Raw genomic sequence first — 21,463 nt, forward strand, 5'->3', positions numbered from 1 at the left:
AAGACTTCATATTACTAAGATACTAATACTACTCAAAGTGATCTACAGATTTCATGTAATCTTGCTCAAGATTCAAACTGTACTTATAGCTGAATGGGGAGAACCTATGTAAAATTCACATTAACAACCCAAATTATTTATTTACTTAAACAATTTTAATGTTACTATTTTTTTTGAGAGAGCTCATGAAAGAGTGCACATGTGTGAGCAAGGCAGGGGTAGGTTACACAGCATCTGAAGCAGGTTCCAGGCTCTGGGCTGTCAGTACAGAGACTGACATGGGGCTCGAAGTCACAGAATGCGAGATCATGACCTGAGCCAAAGTTGGATGCTTAACAGTGAGCCACTTAGGCATCCCTGAACAATCCAATTTAAAAATGAGTGTAAGGGGGCGCCTGGGTGGCGCAGTCGGTTGAGCGTCCGACTTCAGCCAGGTCACGATCTCACATTCCGTGAGTTCGAGCCCCGTGTCAGGCTCTGGGCTGATGGCTCGGAGCCTGGAGCCTGTTTCTGATTCTGTGTCTCCCTCTCTCTCTGCCCCTCCCCCGTTCATGCTCTGTCTCTCTCTGTCCCAAAAATGAATAAAAAACGTTGAAAAAAAAAATTAAAAAAAAAAAAATGAGTGTAGGAAAGTATTTCTCCACACTAGATATACATAGGCACATGAAAAAATCTCAACTTTGCTACAGAAATAATCTAAACCATGATAAAACACCATGTTGTCTCATCCACTGGAAGGGCTACTATTCTGAAAAAGTTAACTAATAACAAGCATGGGAGAGGGTATGGAGAAACTGGAATCTCTGTACATTGCTGGTGGCAATATAAAATAGTGCACCATTGTGGAATTCAGTTTTGTGGACCCTCAAGAAGTTTAACATAGAATTACCATTTCACCTAGCATAACTATTTCTCAGGTACATTTTTAAAAGAACTGAGCATGTGTACCCCAACAGATATCCAGGTTCATAGCAATTAGCATAGTAGCATTATTGATTTATAATAGCCATGGGTAGAAACAACCCAATTATCCATCAACTGATGAATGTATAAGTAAAAACATGGCATATATACAGACAATGGATTATTCAGCTTTAAAAAGGAAATTCTGCAACATGCTCCAACATGGATGAACTTTGAGAACATCGTGCTAATTGAAACAATACAAACACAAAAGGACTAATACTTTGTGATTCCTGTTATGTGAGAGATACTTAAAAGATGCCAGTTCACAGAGACAGTATGTAGGTCAGAAGTAACCAGGAGCTAGAGGTTTGGAAAATGGGAATCATCAGTTAAAAACAAATTGTTAGGGGGATAAAAAATTTAAGAGATAGTGGTGATAATTGCACACCACTTTATTTAAAAGCCTAAAGGTCACTGAACTGTCCACCGGGGTTAAGTGAAACATGAAATAAATATTTCCTATACATAAAAGTGCTAAGTAAACAACCAAAGTTTCCTTATTTAACTTCTGATAAATTATGATAAAAACTAATTCATTTCTGTTTAAAAGAATAAGGTCAGCTTTCTTTTAGAATAAAAAAAAAAATCACTTACTTGCTGGGACAGTGCAACAATAAGTCAATGATAAATGTCTGCCAGGCCTTTTCTTTACTAAGTGCATCCAAGGCTGTCGGAATTAGAGCAAAACATAATGTCATCACTTCCAATGCTTCACAGCAAACCTGTTCATCCTCCAGTTCTGGCTCACTGCTTGCACTGGATGTCTGTAAAGTTAGGGAATCAAGAATAAATTACTCATTAATTTAAGATACACTGAAGTGTTTTCCTTTCAAGATAAAATTATACATTGTTACGTTAATTATAGCAATAAGCTTACTTTAAACTATTAGGTACAAATGACTTGGTCTTAAAGATGTCAGAGATGATGAAAACTTAGTTATGTGCACAATTAACATAAAAGAAACACAGTTTTGTAATCATTCTTACCATCTCATACATTTTTGTGATTTCTTCATTTGGGCTAAATACCAGCTCTAAGGCCCCACATCCTGATGCCCAGATGATTTTTTGTATAGCTCTAATTACACAAGTATCAGGCATATACCTTGAAGCCTGAAAGAAAATGAATACTTAAAAATGCTGACAAAATATGAAGTGAAATAATCAGAAAACAAAATATTTCTCTTTGTGCAAGTAGTAGTATAAATGACTGTAAATAACACAAATATGCTACACACTACCTAGTGTCTAAAAGTAGCCTTGGTACCATTTTTTTACCTCTTCACCTCAAGTCATAAAATATATGCAGATGAAGCAAAAACATGTTTATCTGCTACAGACTAAGTATGCCTTAGGTTAAAATGTAATCTGGCTCATTACATACTTTTAAGAATTTTTAAACACAGGAAAACAAAATCACCCAGCCATTAATTTCTATGTGTGTACATGGATAAGGAAAAATAAGCCTACCAAAGCATGTGTGACTTGGTTACTTTTCACAATACTACACAATATGACCGCATTTGTGCAAAATTTAAAAAACCGAGAACTACTCTATAATGACAAAAAGCAGAGCAGCGATTCCCTGTAGGTCAGTGTAGAAAACTGCTGGGCTGATGAAAAGCCTATTTTCTTGACTGTACCATATGCTCACCATATGCTTTATTTTGACCTAGTTTATACAGTATAAAGATTATACCTCAAGTAACGTGTTTAAATGTTTTAAAAAGTGTTTTCTAAAGTACTATTATTAATAGAGAACATTAAATACAATTTCATGAAACTTACGCTAAAATAAGAGGTTATAGTCTCAGTATTTAATCCTAAATTATGATAATCTTCATTTATTTATGAGTAAGTAGATACTGTGTCAAGAATAATAAAAAATAAACCATTCAAAGGGGGAAGATGGCGGCGTAGGAGGACGCTGGGCTCACCGCGTCCTGCTGGTCACTTAGATTCCACCTACACCTGCCTAAATAACCCACAAAACCGCCAGAAGACTAGCAGAACAGAGTCTCCGGAGCCAAGCACAGACGAGAGGCCACGGAAGAGGGTAGGAAGGGCAGCGAGGTGGTGTGCACTACCTGGACTGGCAGGAGGGAGCTGGGGTGGAGGGGCAGCCCGCTGGCCAAGCAGAGCCTCCGAGTCTGGCTGGCAAAAGCAGAGGGGCCAGACGGAGTGTGTTTGGACAGCAAGTGGGACTTAACAACTGGAAGGTTATAAGTTAACAGCTCTGCTCAGAGAGCGGGAAGGCTGGAGGACAACGGGAGGGAGAGTTGTTGAGCCCCCGGACGGCAGAGCTCAGCTTGGTGGGGAACAAAGGCGCTCGATCGCCAGTGCCATCTCCCTCGCCCACCCCCGAGCCAAAATCCCAAAGAGAACCAGTTCCTGCCAGGGAACTTGCTTGCACCGCTCAAACACTGAATGCTGTGCTTCTGTGGATCCATCCTTCCAGCGGCAGGTCTGACTCCCTCCAGGTGCCGCAGAGCCTCTCCCGAAGTGGACCTCCGAAGGAAAAGTGAGCTGAGCCTGCCCCTCCCATCCCTGTGCACCTTGCGGATCCACCCCAGCTAATACGCCAGATCCCCAGCACCACAAGCCTGGCAGCGTGCAAGCAGCCCAGAAGGGCCATGCCACACCACAGTGAATCCTGCCCCTAGGAGAGGGGAAGAGAAGTTACACACCAGTCTGACTGGGGCCCCTGCGGTGGGCTGGGGGCAGACATGGGGTCTGACTGCAGCCGCGCCCACCAACGCAAGTTATTCAAGACAGCACAGGGGAAGTGCCCTGCAGTTCAGCACCACTCCAGGGACTATCCAAAGTGACAACGAAAGAATTCCCCTCAAAAGAATCTCCAAGAAATAGCGACAGCTAACGAACTGATTAAAAGCGATTTAAACAACATAACAGAAAGTGAATTTAGAGTAACAGTCATGAAAGTAATCGCTGGGCTTGAAAACAGTATAAAGGACAGCAGAGAATCTATTGCTACAGAGATCAAGGGACTAAGGAACATCGAGGAGGAGGTAAAAAATGCCATTAATGAGCTGCAAAATAAAATGGAGAGGACCACAGCTTGGACTGAAGAGGCAGAGGAGAAAATAGGTGAACTGGAAGATAAAATTATGGAAAAAGAAGAAGCTGAGAAAAAGAGAGATAAAAAAATCCAGGAGTATGAGGGGAAAATTAGAGAACTAAGTGATGCACTAAAGAGAAATAATCTATGCATAATTGGTATTCCAGAGGAGGAAGAGAGAGGGAAAGGTGCTCAAGGTGTACTTGAAGAAATAGTAGCTGAGAACTTCCCTGATCTGGGAAGGAAAAAGGCATTGAAATCCAAGAGGCACAAAGAACTCCCTTCAGATGTAACTTGAATCGATCTTCTGCACAACCTATCATAGTGAAACTGGCAAAATACAAGGATAAAGAGAAAATTCTAAAAACAGCTAGGGATAAATGTGCTCTAACATATAAAGGGAGACCAATAAGACTCGTGACGGATCTCTCTACTGAAAGTTGGCAGGCCAGAAAGGAATGGCAGGAAATCTTCAATGTGATGACAGAAAAAATATGCAGCCTAGAATCCTTTATCCAGCAAGTCTGTCATTTAGAATAGAAGGAGAGATAAAGGTCTTCCCAAACAAACAAAAACTGAAGGAATTCGTCACCACTAAACCAGCCCTACAAGAGATCCTAAGGGGGATCCTGTGAAACAAAGTACCAGAGACATTGCTACAAGCATGAAACCTACGGACATCACAATGAGTCTAAACCCATATCTTTCTATAATAACACTGAATGTAAATGGACTAAATGTGCTAACCAAAAGACATAGAGTATCAGAATGGATAAAAAACAAGACCCATCTATTTGCTGTCTACAAGAGACTCATTTTAGACCTGAGGACACCTTCAGATTGAAAGTGAGGGGATGGAGAACTATTTATCATGCTACCGGAAGCCAAAAGAAAGCTGGAGTAGCCATACTTCTATCAGACAAACGAGATTTTATTTTTTTTTTTTTATTTTTTTTTTAAATTTTTTTTTTTCAACGTTTTAAATTTATTTTTGGGACAGAGAGAGACAGAGCATGAACGGGGGAGGGGCAGAGAGAGAGGGAGACACAGAATCGGAAACAGGCTCCAGGCTCCGAGCCATCAGCCCAGAGCCTGACGCGGGGCTCGAACTCACGGACCGCGAGATCGTGACCTGGCTGAAGTCGGACGCTTAACCGACTGCGCCACCCAGGCGCCCCACAAACGAGATTTTAAATTAAAGGATGTAACAAGAGATGAAGAAGGGCATTATATAATCATCACAGGGTCTATCCATCAGGAAGAGCTAACAATTATAAATGTCTATGCACCGAATACGGGAGCCCCCAAATATTTAAAACAATAACTCACAGGGGCGCCTGGGTGGCGCAGTCGGTTAAGCGTCCGACTTCAGCCAGGTCACGATCTCACGGTCCGTGAGTTCGAGCCCCGCGTCAGGCTCCGGGCTGATGGCTCAGAGCCTGGAGCCTGTTTCCGATTCTGTGTCTCCCTCTCTCTCTGTCCCTCCCCCGTTCATGCTCTGTCTCTCTCTGTCCCAAAAATAAATAAACGTTGAAAAAAAAAATTAAAAAAAAATAAATAAAACAATAACTCACAAACATAAGCAACCTTATTGATAAGAATGTGGTAACTGCAGGGGACTTTAACACTCCACTTACAGAAATGGACAGATCATCTAGACACACGGTCATTAAAGAAACAAGGGCCCTGAATGATACATTGAATCAGATGGACTTGACAGATATATTTAAAACTCTGCATCCCAAAGCAACAGAATATACTTTCTTCTCGAGTGCACATGGAACATTCTCCAAGATAGATCACATACTGGGTCACAAAACAGCCCTTCATAAGTATACAAGAATTGAGATCATACCATGCACACTTTCAGACCACAATGCTAAGAAGCTTGAAATCAACCACAGGAAAAAAGTCTGGAAAACTTCCAAAAGCATGGAGGTTAAAGAACACCGTACTAAAGAATGAATGGGTCAACCAGGCAATTAGAGAAGAAATTTAAAAATATATGGAAACAAATGAAAATGAAAATACAACAATCCAAACGCTTTGGGATGCAGCGAAGGCAGTCCTGAGAGGAAAACACGCTGCAATCCAGCCCTATCTCAAGAAACAAGAAAAATCCCAAATACAAAATCTAACAGCACACCTAAAAGAAACAGAAGCAGAACAGCAAAGATAGCCCAAATCCAGCAGAAGAGAAATAATAAAGATCAGAGCAGAAATAAACAATATAGAATCTAAAAAATCTATACAGTAGATCAATGAAACTAAGAGTTGGTTTTTTGAAAAAATAAACAAAATTGATAAACCTCTAGCCAGGCTACTCAAAAAGAAAAGAGAGAGGACCCAAATAGATAAAATCATGAATGAAAATGGAATTATTACAACCAATCCCTCAGAAACACAAGCAATTATCAGGAAATACTATGAAAACTTATATGCCAACTGGACAACCTGGAAGAAATGGACAAATTCGTAAACACCCGCACACTTCCAAAACTCAATTAGAAGGAAATAGAAAGCTTGAACAGACACATGGTCAGTGAAGAAATTGAATCAGTCATCAAAAATCTCCCAACAAATAAGAGTCCAGGACCAGATGGCTTCCCAGGGGAGTTCTACCAGACGTTTAAAGCAGAGATAATACCTATCCTTCTCAAGCTATTCCAAAAAATAGAAACGGAAGGAAAACTTCCAGACTCATTCTATGAAGCCAGTATTACTTTGATTCCTAAACCAGACAGAGACCCAGTAAAAAAAGAGAACTACACGCTAATATCCCTGAGGAATATGGATGCAAAAATTCTCAGTAAGGTACTAGCAAATCAAATTCAACAGCATATAAAAATAATTATTCACCATGATCAAGTGGGATTCATTCCTGGGATGCAGGGCTGGTTCAATATTTGCAAATCAATCAACATGATACATCACATTAATAAAAGAAAAGAGAAGAACCATATGATCCTGTCAATCGATGCAGAAAAGGCCTCTGACAAAATTCAGCAACCTTTCTTAATAAAAACCCTTGAGAAAGTCAGGATAGAAGGAACATACTTAAAGATCATAAAAGCCATTTATGAAAAGCCCACAGCTAACATCATCCTCAACGGGGAAAAACAGAACTTTTCCCCTGAGATCAGGAACACGACAGGGATGTCCACTCTCATCGCTGTTGTTTAACATAGTGTTGGAAGTTCTAGCATCACCAATCAGAAAACAAAAGGAAATCAAAGGCATCAAAATTGGCAAAGATGAAGTTAAGCTTTCACTTTTTGCAGATGACATGATATTATACATAGAAAATCCGACAGACTCCACCAAAAGTCTGCTAGAACTGATACATGAATTTAGAAAGCTGCAGGATACAAAATCAATGTACAGAAATCAGTTGCATTCTTATACACTAATAATGAAGCAACAGAAAGACAAATAAAGAAACTGATCCTATTCACAACTGCACCAAGAAGCATAAAATACCTAGGAATAAACCTAACCAAAGATGTAAAAGATCTGTATGCTGAAAACTATAGAAAATTTATGAAGGAAACTGAAGGAGTTATAAAGAAATGGAAAAACATTCTGTGCTCATGGACTGGAATAATAAATATTGTCAAAATGTCAATACTACCCAAAGCTATCTACACATTCAATGCAATCCCAATCAAAATTACACCAGCATTTTTCTTGAAGCGAGGACAAGCAATCCTAAAATTCATATGGAACCACAAAAGGCCCCGAATAGCCAAAATAATTTTGAAGAAGACCAAAGCAGGAGGCATCACAATCCCAGACTTTAGCCTCTACTACAAAGCTGTAGTCATCAAGACAGCATGGTACTGGCACAAAAACAGACAAATAGACCAATGGAATAGAATAGAAACCCCAGAACTAGACCCACAAACGTATGGCCAACTCATCTTTGACAAAGCAGGAAGGAATACCCAATGGATAAAAGACAGTCTCTTTAACAAATGGTGCTGGGAGAACTGGACAGCAACATGCAGAAGATTGAAACTAGACTACTTTCTCACACCATTCACAAAAATAAACTCAAAATGGAGAATGTGAGACAGGAAACCATCAAAACCTTAGAGGAGAAAGCAGGAAAAGACCTCTTTGACCTCTGCCGTAGCAATTTCTTATTGACACATCCTCAAAGGCAAGGGAATTAAAAGCAAAAATGAACTACTGGGACCTTATGAAGATAAAAAGCTTCTGCACAGCAAAGGAAACAACCAATAAAACTAAAAGGCAACCAACGGAATGGGAAAAGATATTTGCAAATGACGTATCGGACAAAGGGCTAGTATCCAAAATCGATAAGTAACTCACCAAACTCCACACCTGAAAAACAAATAATCCAGTGAAGAAATGGGCAGAAAACATGAATAGACACTTCTCTAAAGAAGACATCCAGATGGCCAACAGGCATCATCAGGTAAATACAAATCAAAACCACACTCAGATATCACCTCACGCCAGTCAGAGTGGCCAAAATGAACAAATCAGGAGACTACTGATCCTGGAGAGGATGTGGAGAAACGGGAACCCTCTTGCACTGTTGGTGGGAATGCAAATTGGTGCAGTCACTCTGGAAAACAGTGTGGAGGTTCCTCAAAAAATTAAAAATAGACCTACCCTATGACCCAGCAATTAGCACTGCTAAGAATTTACCCAAGGGGTACAGAAGTACTGATGCATAGGGGCACTTGTACCCCAATTTTTATAGCAGCACTCTCAACAGTAGCCAAATTATGGAAAGAGCCTAAAGGTCCATCAACTGATGAATGGATAAAGAAACTGTGGTTTATATACACAATGGAGTATTACTTGGTAATGAGAAAGAATGAAATACAGCCCTTTGTAGCAACGTGGATGGAACTGGAGAGTGTGATGCTAAGTGAATAAGCCATACAGAGAAAGACAGATACCATATGGTTTCACTCTTATGTGGATCCTGAGAAACTTAACAGAAACCCACGGCGGAGGGGAAGAAAAAAAAAAAGATGTTAGAGTGGGAGAGAGCCAAAGCATAAGAGACTCTTAAAAACTGAGAACAAACTGAGGGCTGATGGGGGGTGGGAGGGAGGGGAGGGTGGGTGATGGGTATTGAGGAGAGCACCTTTTGGGATTAGCCCTGGGTGTTGTACGGAAACCAATTTGACAATAAATTTCATATATTGAAAAAAAAATAAACCATTCAAAACCCTAGAGCTTTCAAAATCTGATACTAACCTCAGCAGATATTTGTTGGGCAAGACGTATAGATACATTTCTAAGCATGCACTCAGATGATGGATTAGGAATAATCTGAAGAGCATTCTGTAGCACCACTGCTTGATCATGAGTTACTTGGTTGATCTGTAAACATTAACATTTTTACTTGGAGAAAAATCTTATACGTAAGCACAGTTTCAAAAATCTGCACGTAACAAAAACCTAACTCTCTGCTATTCATTTATCACCTCTCTTAGAATGTAATCCTTCCACTTATCCACTGTACGATTTTCAGTGATCTTCATAAAAAGCATTTCAGATTGCCAACACGGTAGACTTCTCTTAGTTACCTTTAGGAGTGACAATACTCTACTGTAAACTCCACTCTTAGATGAACATTGTTTCTACACCCGAACTCACTATCTTTCTTTTCTTGAGAAAGAGAGGGAGAGAGACAGAGACAGAGAGAGTGGTGGGGAGTGAGAATGAGGGAGAGAGAGAGAGATCATAAGTAGTCTCCATGTTCAGCACAGAGCCCAATGTGGGTCTCTCACAACTGTGAGATCATGACTTGAATTGAAATCAAGAATTGGAAACTTATCTGACTGAACCACCCAGGAGCCCCAGAGTTCACTTTTAATTGCAGAAGATAAATGACATGGCTTTAAGTAATCTTTTACAAATTTCCAGGTAAAACCTTTTCCCACCCTTCTGGCTATTCCTGTCAAGATAACATTGAGAGAAATGAATAAATACACCTTCAAACTACATAAATACACCTTCAATTTTTTTCTAACTTTTAAATTTATAACCACTCAATTATTTCCCCTTCAGTCTTCTGTACTCTCTCTCTGCCCCTCCTCTGCTTGTGCTCTGTCAAAATAAACTTAAAAAACTGTCCTTAAAAAAATGCTAATTCAATTTTAACAACCAATTAGATTTTATTTTTTACGTCAGTAGAATCTTGTTGCACTTTTCTTATGCTGCAACTATTCTTATTAAGGTCAGCATTGGTATTAATTTCCAATTCAACCCAATAAACTGTAATTAAGATTAGGTATATTCTTCAGGATAATAATAACTTTTTCTCCCTATGCTACCTTTGGAATTAAATATTTTTCTATTAAAAAAAAAAAGGCCTCAGGAGCGCCTGGGTGGCTCAGTTGGGTTAGGCGTCTGACTTCGGCTCACATCATGATCTCACGGTTTGTGAGCTTGAGCCCTGTGTCGGGCTCTGTGCTGATAGCTTGGAGCCTGGAGCGTGCTTCAGATTCTGTGCCTCCCTCTCTCTCTGCTTCTTCCCCACTCACACTCTGTCTCTCTCTCCTTCAAACATAAATTAAAAAAAAAAAAAAAAAAAAAAAGGCCTCAAATGCTTCATGGAAAAAGAAGTTAAAACAAGGAAAAATAAAAAAAGAAAGGTCACAAAATTTTACTCAACAGTATATACAAGCTCTTAAATCTAAAAGGAAAAATTCCTAGAATTAATTTTATTCAATAGTTATTCTAGTTCTCAAATTATAACCCTCTTCTTTATATTATTGGTAATTATACAATGAAAACTTTTAATTTTTTAAATGATTTTATTTATTTTTGAGAAACAGTATGAGAAGGGGAAGGTCAGAGAGAGAGGGAGACACAGAATTCATGAAGCAGGCTTCAGGCTCCAAGCTCTCAGCACAGAGCTCAATGCAGGGCTAGAACCCATGAATAAGATCATGATCTGAGCTGAAGTGGGATGCGTAACCAACTAAGGCACCCAGGCACCCCTATAATAAACATATTTTTAAAATGAATTTTGTATTTGGTACCTTATTAGAATGTGAGCAACCTGCAACTGGACAGTATTAAGTACACCTTGGTATTTTAATCGCACATTTTCTAAACAGTAAATATTAAAGGTATAAAGAGATACATAACATTGCTTCCCATGTACTTCATTAAGCTAGTATGGAAAGGATCACGACAAAAACCTCCCTCTCTGTACATATATGAATATGTACAGAACCCACAAATAAAGCATCACACTTGGAGTAAAGTTATTGTAATTTTCTTTTTAAAATTTTCTTGTACACAGCCACCATTTTTCTTTTCATCCATTTATATGCAGAAAATTGCAAAATTATATAAAAGTGAAAGAATATAGGGGTGCCTTGGTGGCTGAGTTGGTTAAGCATCCGGCTTCTGGTTTTGGCTCAGGTCATGCTCTCACAGTTAAGGAGTTCAAGACCCACATGGAGTTCTGAGCTGACAGTGCAGAAACTGCTTGGGATTCTCTCTCTCTGCCCCTTCCCACTCTCTCTCTCAAAAGTAAGTAAATAAAAAATTAAAAATAATTAAAAACAAAAGTCTAGTTCTGACCACACCTCCAGAAATATGTTAGAGAAAAATCTCAGACATTATATTTTATTATATGAGTCTTCTTTGAAGTAATATCCATAATACTATTAACTCAGCTCATGTTATTAAGGGGATGTGTAAGTATCAAATGTGTAGTAATTCAAATTTCTGTGATGAAGAACCAACATATTTATAAAGAAAATCTATATCCCTAACCCATTTTTATCTTTAGCTGGTGTTTAATAAAACAATCATAAGTAACCATCACTGATGAACTAAAATCCGGTGTGAAGTAAATGCCCCCATTCAACCCCATTTGCATCAAATCTCAGTGTATCAGGATGATACCACAGGAGAGAAGAGTTTTTGTCAATAATGGTTGTTACAATGGCCACACTGGAAGAAGAGGTGGGCAATATGCCAATTAGATCTTTTCTTTTCTACCTTTATATATCGTTATATTTTTCAGGTATCAGTTAATAAAGGCTCAGGTGAAGTTTCTGAGACCTAAACAACTGACACTCAAAAGGGACTTAAGGATTAGTGACATCAGTATAATCACCAGAGAGTATTTACATTTACAATACAAATATAACTTAATAGATTCAATTGAACTTGCATTCTGTACTTAATCATTCAGTTTAGCTTTAAAAATTAAACATCCACCATAAAACTTATTAAAGATTTTTAAAGTTTTATTACCGGTGTTACAGGATCTGCACCCTCTACAACTGGCTGACAAGCTTCTGCTACAGCTCGAACATGGCCATAGCCTATGGCAGTTAACAATAGTTTGGCTATCTTAAGACCATTGATGTAAGCACCCCTTCGAGTTTCTATATCTGTATTTGGCAGGAAGTTATTTCTTGTTAACATACTCAGTACAAGGGGTAAGCCACCACTTTTTAAAAAGTGAAACTGAAAGTCAGAGGAATCATCTGCCAAATGTACACCAGCAGGCATCAACAGGGCATAAACTACCTGGGGAAAAAAAATAAGAGGGGGCTGTATTAAAAGATGTTAAAATTTCCAAAGATTATAATCTTAATGCATGTTATTTCCATTACCATATGATATGAAAATCACATTCTGAAAAATAAAACAAACCTCTGTTAGATATAGCACTCGGGAGGCAGAAGGACCAAGGAAAAGTGAATCAAGAGATGATCCAAGGTTATTTTCTCCAAGTTTTACATAGTCCAAACAAACAGCTTTTAATTTTTCTACTGTTGTGCTATCTGCAAAAAAACACAGACTAAAGTAAAATGTATCACATGTTCTTAACATTTGACATTTAATATACTGAAGAGCATATTATCTTAATTATAAAACACCATCAATAAATATTAGCAAAGCTGACCTATAAGATCAAACGTTAAGATATAATCAGACCTGGACTGATTAATAATCAACCACAGTTCTTTGTCAACCCAAAATATGAAAGGAGCAATTTCCTATTCAGAGACGGCAAATCAACATGTCCTCCCACACCCACTGGAGACAGAAGAAACCCCCAAACACTCAAAAGGAATTATTCTCCTTAAAACACAATCTCCTCCCACCAACTGCTTAATTATTTGCCTCACATGAAGAACGGTTTGTTTTTAAAATTAAGTCACAATTTAAGACAACAGAGAAAACTTTCCTGATGTACAGACAGTGCAAACCCTTTGCATTGTTGTCATATTATCAACAGAGACTTAAAAAAAAAAAAGATACATGATGTTAACCAGAGTATCCCCACTTAAAAGAAAACATAGCAGTAGATATTCATGATCTGAGACTACACAATGATTTCTTTTTTTTTTTTTTTTTTTTTAAATTTTTTTTTCAACGTTTTTTATTTATTTTTGGGACAGAGAGAGACAGAGCATGAACGGGGAGGGGCAGAGAGAGAGGGAGACACAGAATCGGAAACAGGCTCCAGGCTCCGAGCCATCAGCCCAGAGCCTGACGCGGGGCTCGAACTCACGGACCGCGAGATCGTGACCTGGCTGAAGTCGGACGCTTAACCGACTGCGCCACCCAGGCGCCCCAATGATTTCTTATGTATGGTGCCAAAAGCACAAGTGACAAGAGGAAAAACATTAACTGGACTACATCAAAATTAATCTTCTGTGAATAAAAGTAAACGATTTGGAAATAAAAGAGAAAATGGGACAAAACGGGAAGAATATTTATATACTATATATCTGATAAAGGACATCTATTTGAATGTACCAAGAACACTTACAATTCAATAACAGAAAGAGAGGGACACCTGGGCGGCTCGGTCAGTTACACCTCTGACTCTTGGTTTCAGCTCAGATCATGATCTCACAGTTTGCGGGTTTGGGCCCCATGTAGGACTCCACACTGACAGCATGGAGTCTGCTTGGGATTCTCTTTCTCTTCTCCCCCATCCCCTGCTATATGCCCCTCCCATGCTTGTGCTTGATCTTGCTCTTTCTTGCTCTCAAAATAAACTTAAAAAACAATAGAAAGACAAACAACACAATTAAAAACTAAGCAAAAGCTGTAAATAGACATTTTTCCAAAGACGTGCATATGGCTGGTAAGCCCATGAAGAAACAATCATTAACTATCAAAGAAATGCATATGAAAGCCTCATTGAAATGCCCCTTTAATACAACTTAGCAAGATGAAATGGAAAAACAGTAATAGATTATCAATGAAATGTGGAAAAACTGGGACCCTTATACTTGTGGAATTAGGAGTGGTGTACCAACTTTGGAAAACAGTTTGGCAGTTCCCCATTACGTTAAACATGGAGTTACTTCCTCATCCAGCAACTTTTCTCCCAGATACATACACATACACACACACACACACACACACACACACACACACACACACACACAAAGTTCACACCAAAACTAGTACTGAAATGTTCACAGCAGTACTATTCACAACAGCCAAAAAACTGTACAAAACTTAAGCATTTGCTGACAGAGAAAATGGATGACAAAACTGTGATTTCCATACACTGAAATATACATTTAGTCTTAAAAAGAAAAGAAATTCAATTCTGACAACACTAGAACATGGAAGAACATATCTTTACACTAAGTGAAGTAGGCTAGTCGCATTAAGACAAATACTGTATGAATCCACTTTTATGGGGTATATAGAAGAGTCACATTCAAATAAACAAAGTAGAATGTAGTTGGGAAGAGAAGGTAAAATGGATAGTTACTGTTCAATGGATACAGAGTTTCAGTTTTTCTAGATGAAAATGTTCTGGAATTGGCTGCACAACTGTGCATACAGTTAACACCACTTAACACATCAAGATGGCCAGTTTTTTTTTTTTTTAATTTTTTTTTTCAACGTTTTTTATTTATTTTTGGGACAGAGAGAAACAGAGCATGAACGGGGGAGGGGCAGAGAGAGAGGGAGACACAGAATCGGAAACAGGCTCCAGGCTCTGAGCCATCAGCCCAGAGCCTGACGCGGGGCTCGAACTCACGGACCGCGAGATCGTGACCTGGCTGAAGTCGGACGCTTAACCGACTGCGCCACCCAGGCGCCCCAAGATGGCCAGTTTTATGTATGTATTTTGCATAGTAAATATTTTGTAAATTTTGTATATTTTGTAAAGTGCAGATTATAAAAAAGCATACAGAAGTCCAAACTGAGATGTAGTCTGCAAAACAAGTGGTCTCAACTTTTCACCTCAGGTAATGATCTCACAGTCCATGAGTGTGAGTCACGCAATTGGCTCCGCACTGACAGCATGGAGCCTGCTTGGGATATTCTCTCTCTCGCTCTCTCTCTCTGCCCCTCCTCCACTTGTGCTTTCTCTCTCAAAAAATAAATAATAAACAAAAAAAGCATAGGTGCTATACCCCTTTCTCTTAAGTTAGAAAATTACATGAAGGAAGACTAATACAGCAAATGTACCATAATGTTAACAATTATTGAATTGTGAACAGTGTTTGGAAGTTCTTTTTATCATTTTATGTAGTTTTAAAATTCCTAGAACATAGGGGCGCCTGGGTGGCTCAGTTGGTTAAGCATTCGACTTTGTTTCAGGTCATGATCTCACATTTCATGAGTTCAAGTCCCACATTGGGCTCTGTGCTAACAGCTCAGAGCCTGGAGCCTGCTTTGGATTCTGTGTCTCCCTCTCCCTGATCTTTCCCTGCTCACATTTTGTCTTGCTCTCTCAAAAATGAACATTAAAAAAAAAAAATCTTACAATATAAAGAGTGGGTTTTGGGGGCACCTAGGTGGCTTAGTCAGGTGAGCTGTTGAACTCTTGATCTCGGCTCATGTCTTGATCTCACAGCTGTGAGTCTGAGGCCCTTGTTGGGCTCTGCACTGGGTGCGAAACCTACTTAAAACAGGGATGCCTGGGTTGGCTGAGCATCTGACTTCAGCTCAGGTCATTATCTCGCAGTTAGTGGGTTTGAGGCCTGCATCAGGCTCTGTGCTGACAACTCGGAGCCTGGAGCCTGCTTCAGATTCTGTTCCTCCCCTGTTCACGCTGTCTCTCTCTCAAAAATAATAAAAATTAAAATACAAACAAAGAAAAGGAGTGGGTTTAATTAAGAAAAAAAAAAAAAAAAAAAAAAAAAGAGGGGCGCCTGGGTGGCGCAGTCGGTTAAGCGTCCGACTTCAGCCAGGTCACGATCTCGCGGTCCGTGAGTTCGAGCCCCGCGTCAGGCTCTGGGCTGATGGCTCGGAGCCTGGAGCCTGTTTCCGATTCTGTGTCTCCCTCTCTCTCTGCCCCTCCCCCCTCCCCCATTCATGCTCTGTCTCTCTCTGTCCCAAAAATAAATAAAAAATGTTGAAAAAAAAAAATTAAAAAAAAAAAAGAAAGAAAGAAAAAAAAAAGATTTTTTAAAGTCTATTTTGAGAGACAGACAGATGAAGGGACTGGGAGAGAGAGAATCCCAAGTTGAGAATCTCTGCACCATCAGTGCAGAGTCCAACATGGTGCTCAATCTCACGACTGTGAGGTCATGACCTAAGCTGAAATCAGAAGTCCAGTGATCAAGTGGCAAAGCCATGCAGCCCCTGTCCCCCACTACAAATGATTTAAAAAAAATTTTAAATAATTAAAAAAAAATTTTTTTTAAACGTTTATTTTTGAGAGAGAGAGTGCCAGTGGGGGAGGGGCAGAGAGAGAGGGAGACTGAATCTGAAGCAGGCTCCAGGCTCTGAGCTGTCAGCACAGAGCCCGAGGCAGGGCTCGAGCTCACGAATTGAGAGATCAGCACCTGAGCTGGAAGTCGGGTGCTTAAACCGACAGAGCCACTCAGGTGCCCCAACAAATGATTTTTAATTGAAAAAGAAGACATTTTGTTTCTCTGCCTGCCAATGCCATCATGGGTCACATGTACATACCCAGTGGCTGAAGTTGAACTTGATGGCTGCTAATATGAAGGAACTGATGTACAAATTGGCTAAGAAGGGCCTGACTGCCTCAGTCTCTCCCTATAAGACTCCCATGGTGTTGCACGTTTTGTGAGCAGGCAATAAAATCCTGAAAATACTTAAGTTGAAAGGACTTGCTCCTGATCTTTCTGAGGATCTCTGTTATTTAAGAAAGGTACTGCTGTTTGAAAGCATCTTGAGAGGAACAGACAGGAAAGATGCTAAATGCCAATGGATTCTGACTGAGAACTGCTGTAATCACCAGTTGGCTTAACACTGTAAGACCAAATGAGTCGTCCTTATCTATTGGAAATACAAGTCATCCACAGTCTCTGCCCTCGTTGCATAAATTTGTGTATGCACTAAAGCAATAAAACTACCGTCTAACTAGAAAAAAAGAATAAGACAATGCAGTAAAGAGGAGAAAAAAAAAAACTCACTACCAATTATAGCATAAGAAAAATGAGTATAGTCTGTCCTACAAGAACATATTTCTGTAACACCAGTAAGCTCATATTCAACTGCCAAAAAGGAGAATATATGTATAATATGTGTATTAGTATAATATGACATATTAAAAGATGCTCAACATTATCAGGGAAATCAGAACCTTAACACAAGTCAGAATGGCTAGAATAAAAAAGACACCAGAATAAACTGAGGGGGGGGGGCAGATAAAATGGGCAAAATGAGTGACAGGAAGTGACAGAAACAGGTTAAATCACAGGAATGAAAGGTACAGCATAAGAAATATAGTCAACAGGACCGAAATACTGTTGTACAATGACAGATGGTAACTACTTTTGATGAGGACAGCATAATGTACAGTTTTGCTGAATCCCTTCCTTGTATACCTGAAACTAAGGTAACATTATATGTCAACTATACATCAATGTTAAAATAAAATGATAAAAAAAAGAACAACAATTAAAGTAAAAACTATTCACAGGTTTTGCCATGCTTCAGCCGTCTAAGTAGGCTCCATTTCCTTGTTTATGTCCACTTTTTGGAAATCTTTTTTATTTCATACCGCTTCTTCCAACTGAATGTTGGAAGTTATTTTTGCCAGCCTTATCTCAAAGCTGTCTTGGTAGTATCTCTTCTTTTTTTTCTTTTCTAAAACATTTAATATATATATATACCCCAACAGGATCTAGTATGCAAAGATACCTGCCAGAATTGTACAGGTTATCTCCAAAGATACCAATTATGGTTTCTTATAGTGCTCTGTTTAAATTTTATGTGGAAGAACAGCCTGGCCTCTAGAACTGGAGAGCAGGCTAAGTAAGTTCCAGTATATGGAAAAGGGTGGTAGTAAAGCAAGGGACTGGTGCATTACAGGATTAATTACATAAGCACATGTATCAAACGTAGTATCAAACCAGGTTTGTCACTGTCAGGTAAGTAAATCTAAAGTACTGACAAGAAGAAAGCATAAGGAAGAATGTAGATTAGACTGCAATTGGAGGCACTATTGTTAACTCATGTGTATAAGTACATATACGTACACATCTAAGGCAATCAATACTTAGCATCCATATCTTAGCTTCTAAATACCATTTTACTCTAAAAGTAGTTGGGGCTCAGGAAATGGCTGATTGCAGAGCTCAAAAAAACTTCATCTACTGGCCAAGATATAAATGACATTTAACTCTGATGAGGTCTCTTGAGTGCAGGAGCAACAGAAATGTGTTCAGAGAAAATAAATGTCTTTTACAAGGAAGTCTCCTTAAGGGTTGAGAGCACTGTAAACCACACAGCCAATTAAAAAACAAGGCACTGGAAACAGTGGTGATATGGCATAAGGATACAAAGAACTCTGTGCATATAATTAATGTTACTTTGAAATGGCTACAGTGGCAAATTTTTAATTATTTATATTTTACCAAAATAATAATACAAAAGTACTGCAGTAAGTGAATGCAAAAGCAATTCAATAAATAAATTTGAGTTATTTTTGCTAGGCCCACGATAAGGTAATGGTTATCAGTGTAGCTTAATAATTGTTTAGCCTCAGTCAATCTCAAGTTTTCATTCAGTAATTGAGGAATTGGCCTAGAATAACATCCCCATTGAACAACTGCAGAGCAAAATTTCAAAGAAGCTGACAAAACATAATTGAGTGCAATCTAGTAGAACCTGCTAAAATGTATTACAACTCATTGTAGTTTTGTGTGGAACAGAAAAAGCCTTAAGAGGAAAAGATTTATATAGTCATGCATTTGTCCATTTTCATATATTAAACGTATTTGTTTCATTTCATCCATGGTCAGTCATTCACTGTATTACTCACCATCAAGTATTCTGTGGAAAACATGTGAAAATTTATCACCTGTTATTAAACCAGCGGTGCCAATAGTAAACTTCATTGACTTTCATGGACTTAACATCATTCATTAGTTTCATGAATTTCTGTTGGAAATAGAATCTGGGTATCTTAACTTGCCTTACTATACAGCAGTTTAATAGTTTAGCAGTAATAAAGTACAACTGTGATTTTGTTCTTGTTGTTAAGGAGAGAGAGAATAGAGAGAGCATGAACACATACACACCACTGGCGGAGAGGGAGATCATCCTAAATAGGCTTCATGTCCAGTATGGAGCCAGATGTGGGGCTCAATCTCATGACCTTGAGATCATGAACTGAGCCCAAATCAAGAGCTGGACACTCAACCAACTGAGCCACCCAGGTGTCTCAGTTTATCTCTCACTTCTAAAAAGTTTATGTATTTATTTTCAAAGAGAGAGTGAGAGAGCACAAGCGTGAGTGGGATAGGGGCAGAGAGAAAGGGAGAGAGAATCCCAAACAGGCTAAGCACTGTTAGCACAGAGCCTCAAGTGGGGTTTGATCCCATGAACCATGAGATCAGGACCTGAGCCTAAATCAAGAGTCAGACATAATCAACTGAGCCACTTAGGCACCCAATATAATTCTGATTTTTAAACTACAGGGTTGAGAATGAAACTTCTGAACAAGAAGAAAGATCCTCAACTAGTGTTACCAAACACTGAAAGGTTTAGAAATTTAGGTTTTGCTGCAGACTTGACGCTTCTTAATAAATTCAGCCTGTAATCCTAAGGCAAAAGAGTACTTTAAATGAAAAATGCTGCAGTGGAGTCATTTAGATGCTAACACGTTTTAATTCACAAGAAATGTCAAGCATTATACATTTCCCACTCCAATCAAAATTAAAAAGTGATTTCCATTTCTATACAAATTTACAGCTGACATACTTTCCAAACTGTAAATGTAGTTGCTGTATAATTTTCAAACCCTGATGTAAATGCAAAGAAGATTTCACTATTTCAGAATGCATTTAACTGTGCAACTGAGAAACTTCCATCCTGACCTTTTAAATTTTTTTTAAATGTTTATTTATTTATTTTATAGAGAGCAAGTGAGTGAACGTGCACAAGCAGGGGAGGAGCAGAGAGACACACACACACACACAGAATCCGAAGCAGGCTCCAGGCTTTGAACTGTCAGCACAGAGCCTGATGCAGGGCTCAAACTCACAAACTGGGAGATCATCACCTGAGGTGAAGTCAGATACTTAACCAACTGAACCACACAGGTGCCCCCATCCAGCCTAAATTTCAAAGGGGATTAATCTGTAATGTAAGGACATGCTAAAAATAAAAAATTAAAGAATACTGACACAAGGATGGAGAATTCTATAAATTTCTTTCATGAAATGAGATAACCAGCAGTACCTGTTTGTGGAAAAACCATGTCAAAGATAAAATATACAAAATTCTATTTTATTTATTGAATTTTTTTTCAATGTTTATTTTTGTGAGACAGAAAGAAAGAGAGAGAGAGAGAGAGAGAGAGAGAGAAAGAGCATGCACACGAGCAGGGTGGGGAGAGAGAGAAGGAGACACAAATCTAAAGCAGGCTTCTGAGCTATCAGCACAGACCCTGACTGGGGCTCAAACTCATGCACCATGACATCATGAACTGAACGGAAGTCAGATTCTTAACCAACTGAGCCACCCAGGCAATGCTACAAAATTTATATTTTAAAGCCCAGCAATAACAAATGAGTGTTTACAACTAATTTAATGATAGTGAATACAAATTTTCAGCCCTTTCCTGGAATAAAGTCATACCCCACCATAAAAAATTACATTAATTCTCATTAGGAAACATGTATTATAAAAAAACTACACTTATTATTATTATTTTTTTTTTAATTTTTTTAACGTTTATTTATTTTTGAGACAGAGAGAGACAGAGCATGAATGGGGGAGGGTCAGAGAGAGAGGGAGACACAGAATCCGAAACAGGCTCCAGGCTCTGAGCTGTCAACACAGAGCCGGACGCGGGGCTTGAACCCACGGACCGCGAGATCATGACCTGAGCCGAAGTCGGCTGGTTAACCGACTGAGCCACCCAGGCGCCCCAACACTTATTATTTTTATAGGAAGAATTTTACTAATACAAAGTTTGTGAAAAAATATTTTTCACTCTCA

The 21,463-nt window shown here is 38.9% G+C and overlaps 1 protein-coding gene across 5 annotated transcripts in view; it reads right to left on the reverse strand.

Moving 5' to 3' along the window:
• LOC131503577 (probable ubiquitin carboxyl-terminal hydrolase FAF-X) overlaps window positions 1-21,463 on the reverse strand; it is a 183,853-nt gene that overhangs the window by 66,537 nt on the left and 95,853 nt on the right. For all 5 annotated transcript variants that reach the window (XM_058715034.1, XM_058715033.1, XM_058715030.1 and 2 more), the window contains 5 exons: window positions 12,713-12,843; window positions 12,308-12,586; window positions 9,284-9,409; window positions 1,954-2,079; window positions 1,561-1,730 (listed from right to left, as the gene is read on the reverse strand). In XM_058715034.1, the coding sequence (XP_058571017.1) occupies window positions 1,561-1,730; window positions 1,954-2,079; window positions 9,284-9,409; window positions 12,308-12,586; window positions 12,713-12,843 (832 nt within the window). The remainder of the gene's footprint in view (window positions 1-1,560; window positions 1,731-1,953; window positions 2,080-9,283; window positions 9,410-12,307; window positions 12,587-12,712; window positions 12,844-21,463) is intronic.

The sequence above is a fragment of the Neofelis nebulosa genome (genome assembly GCF_028018385.1).
Source record: "Neofelis nebulosa isolate mNeoNeb1 chromosome Y unlocalized genomic scaffold, mNeoNeb1.pri SUPER_Y_unloc_1, whole genome shotgun sequence".
NCBI lineage: Eukaryota > Metazoa > Chordata > Mammalia > Carnivora > Felidae > Neofelis > Neofelis nebulosa.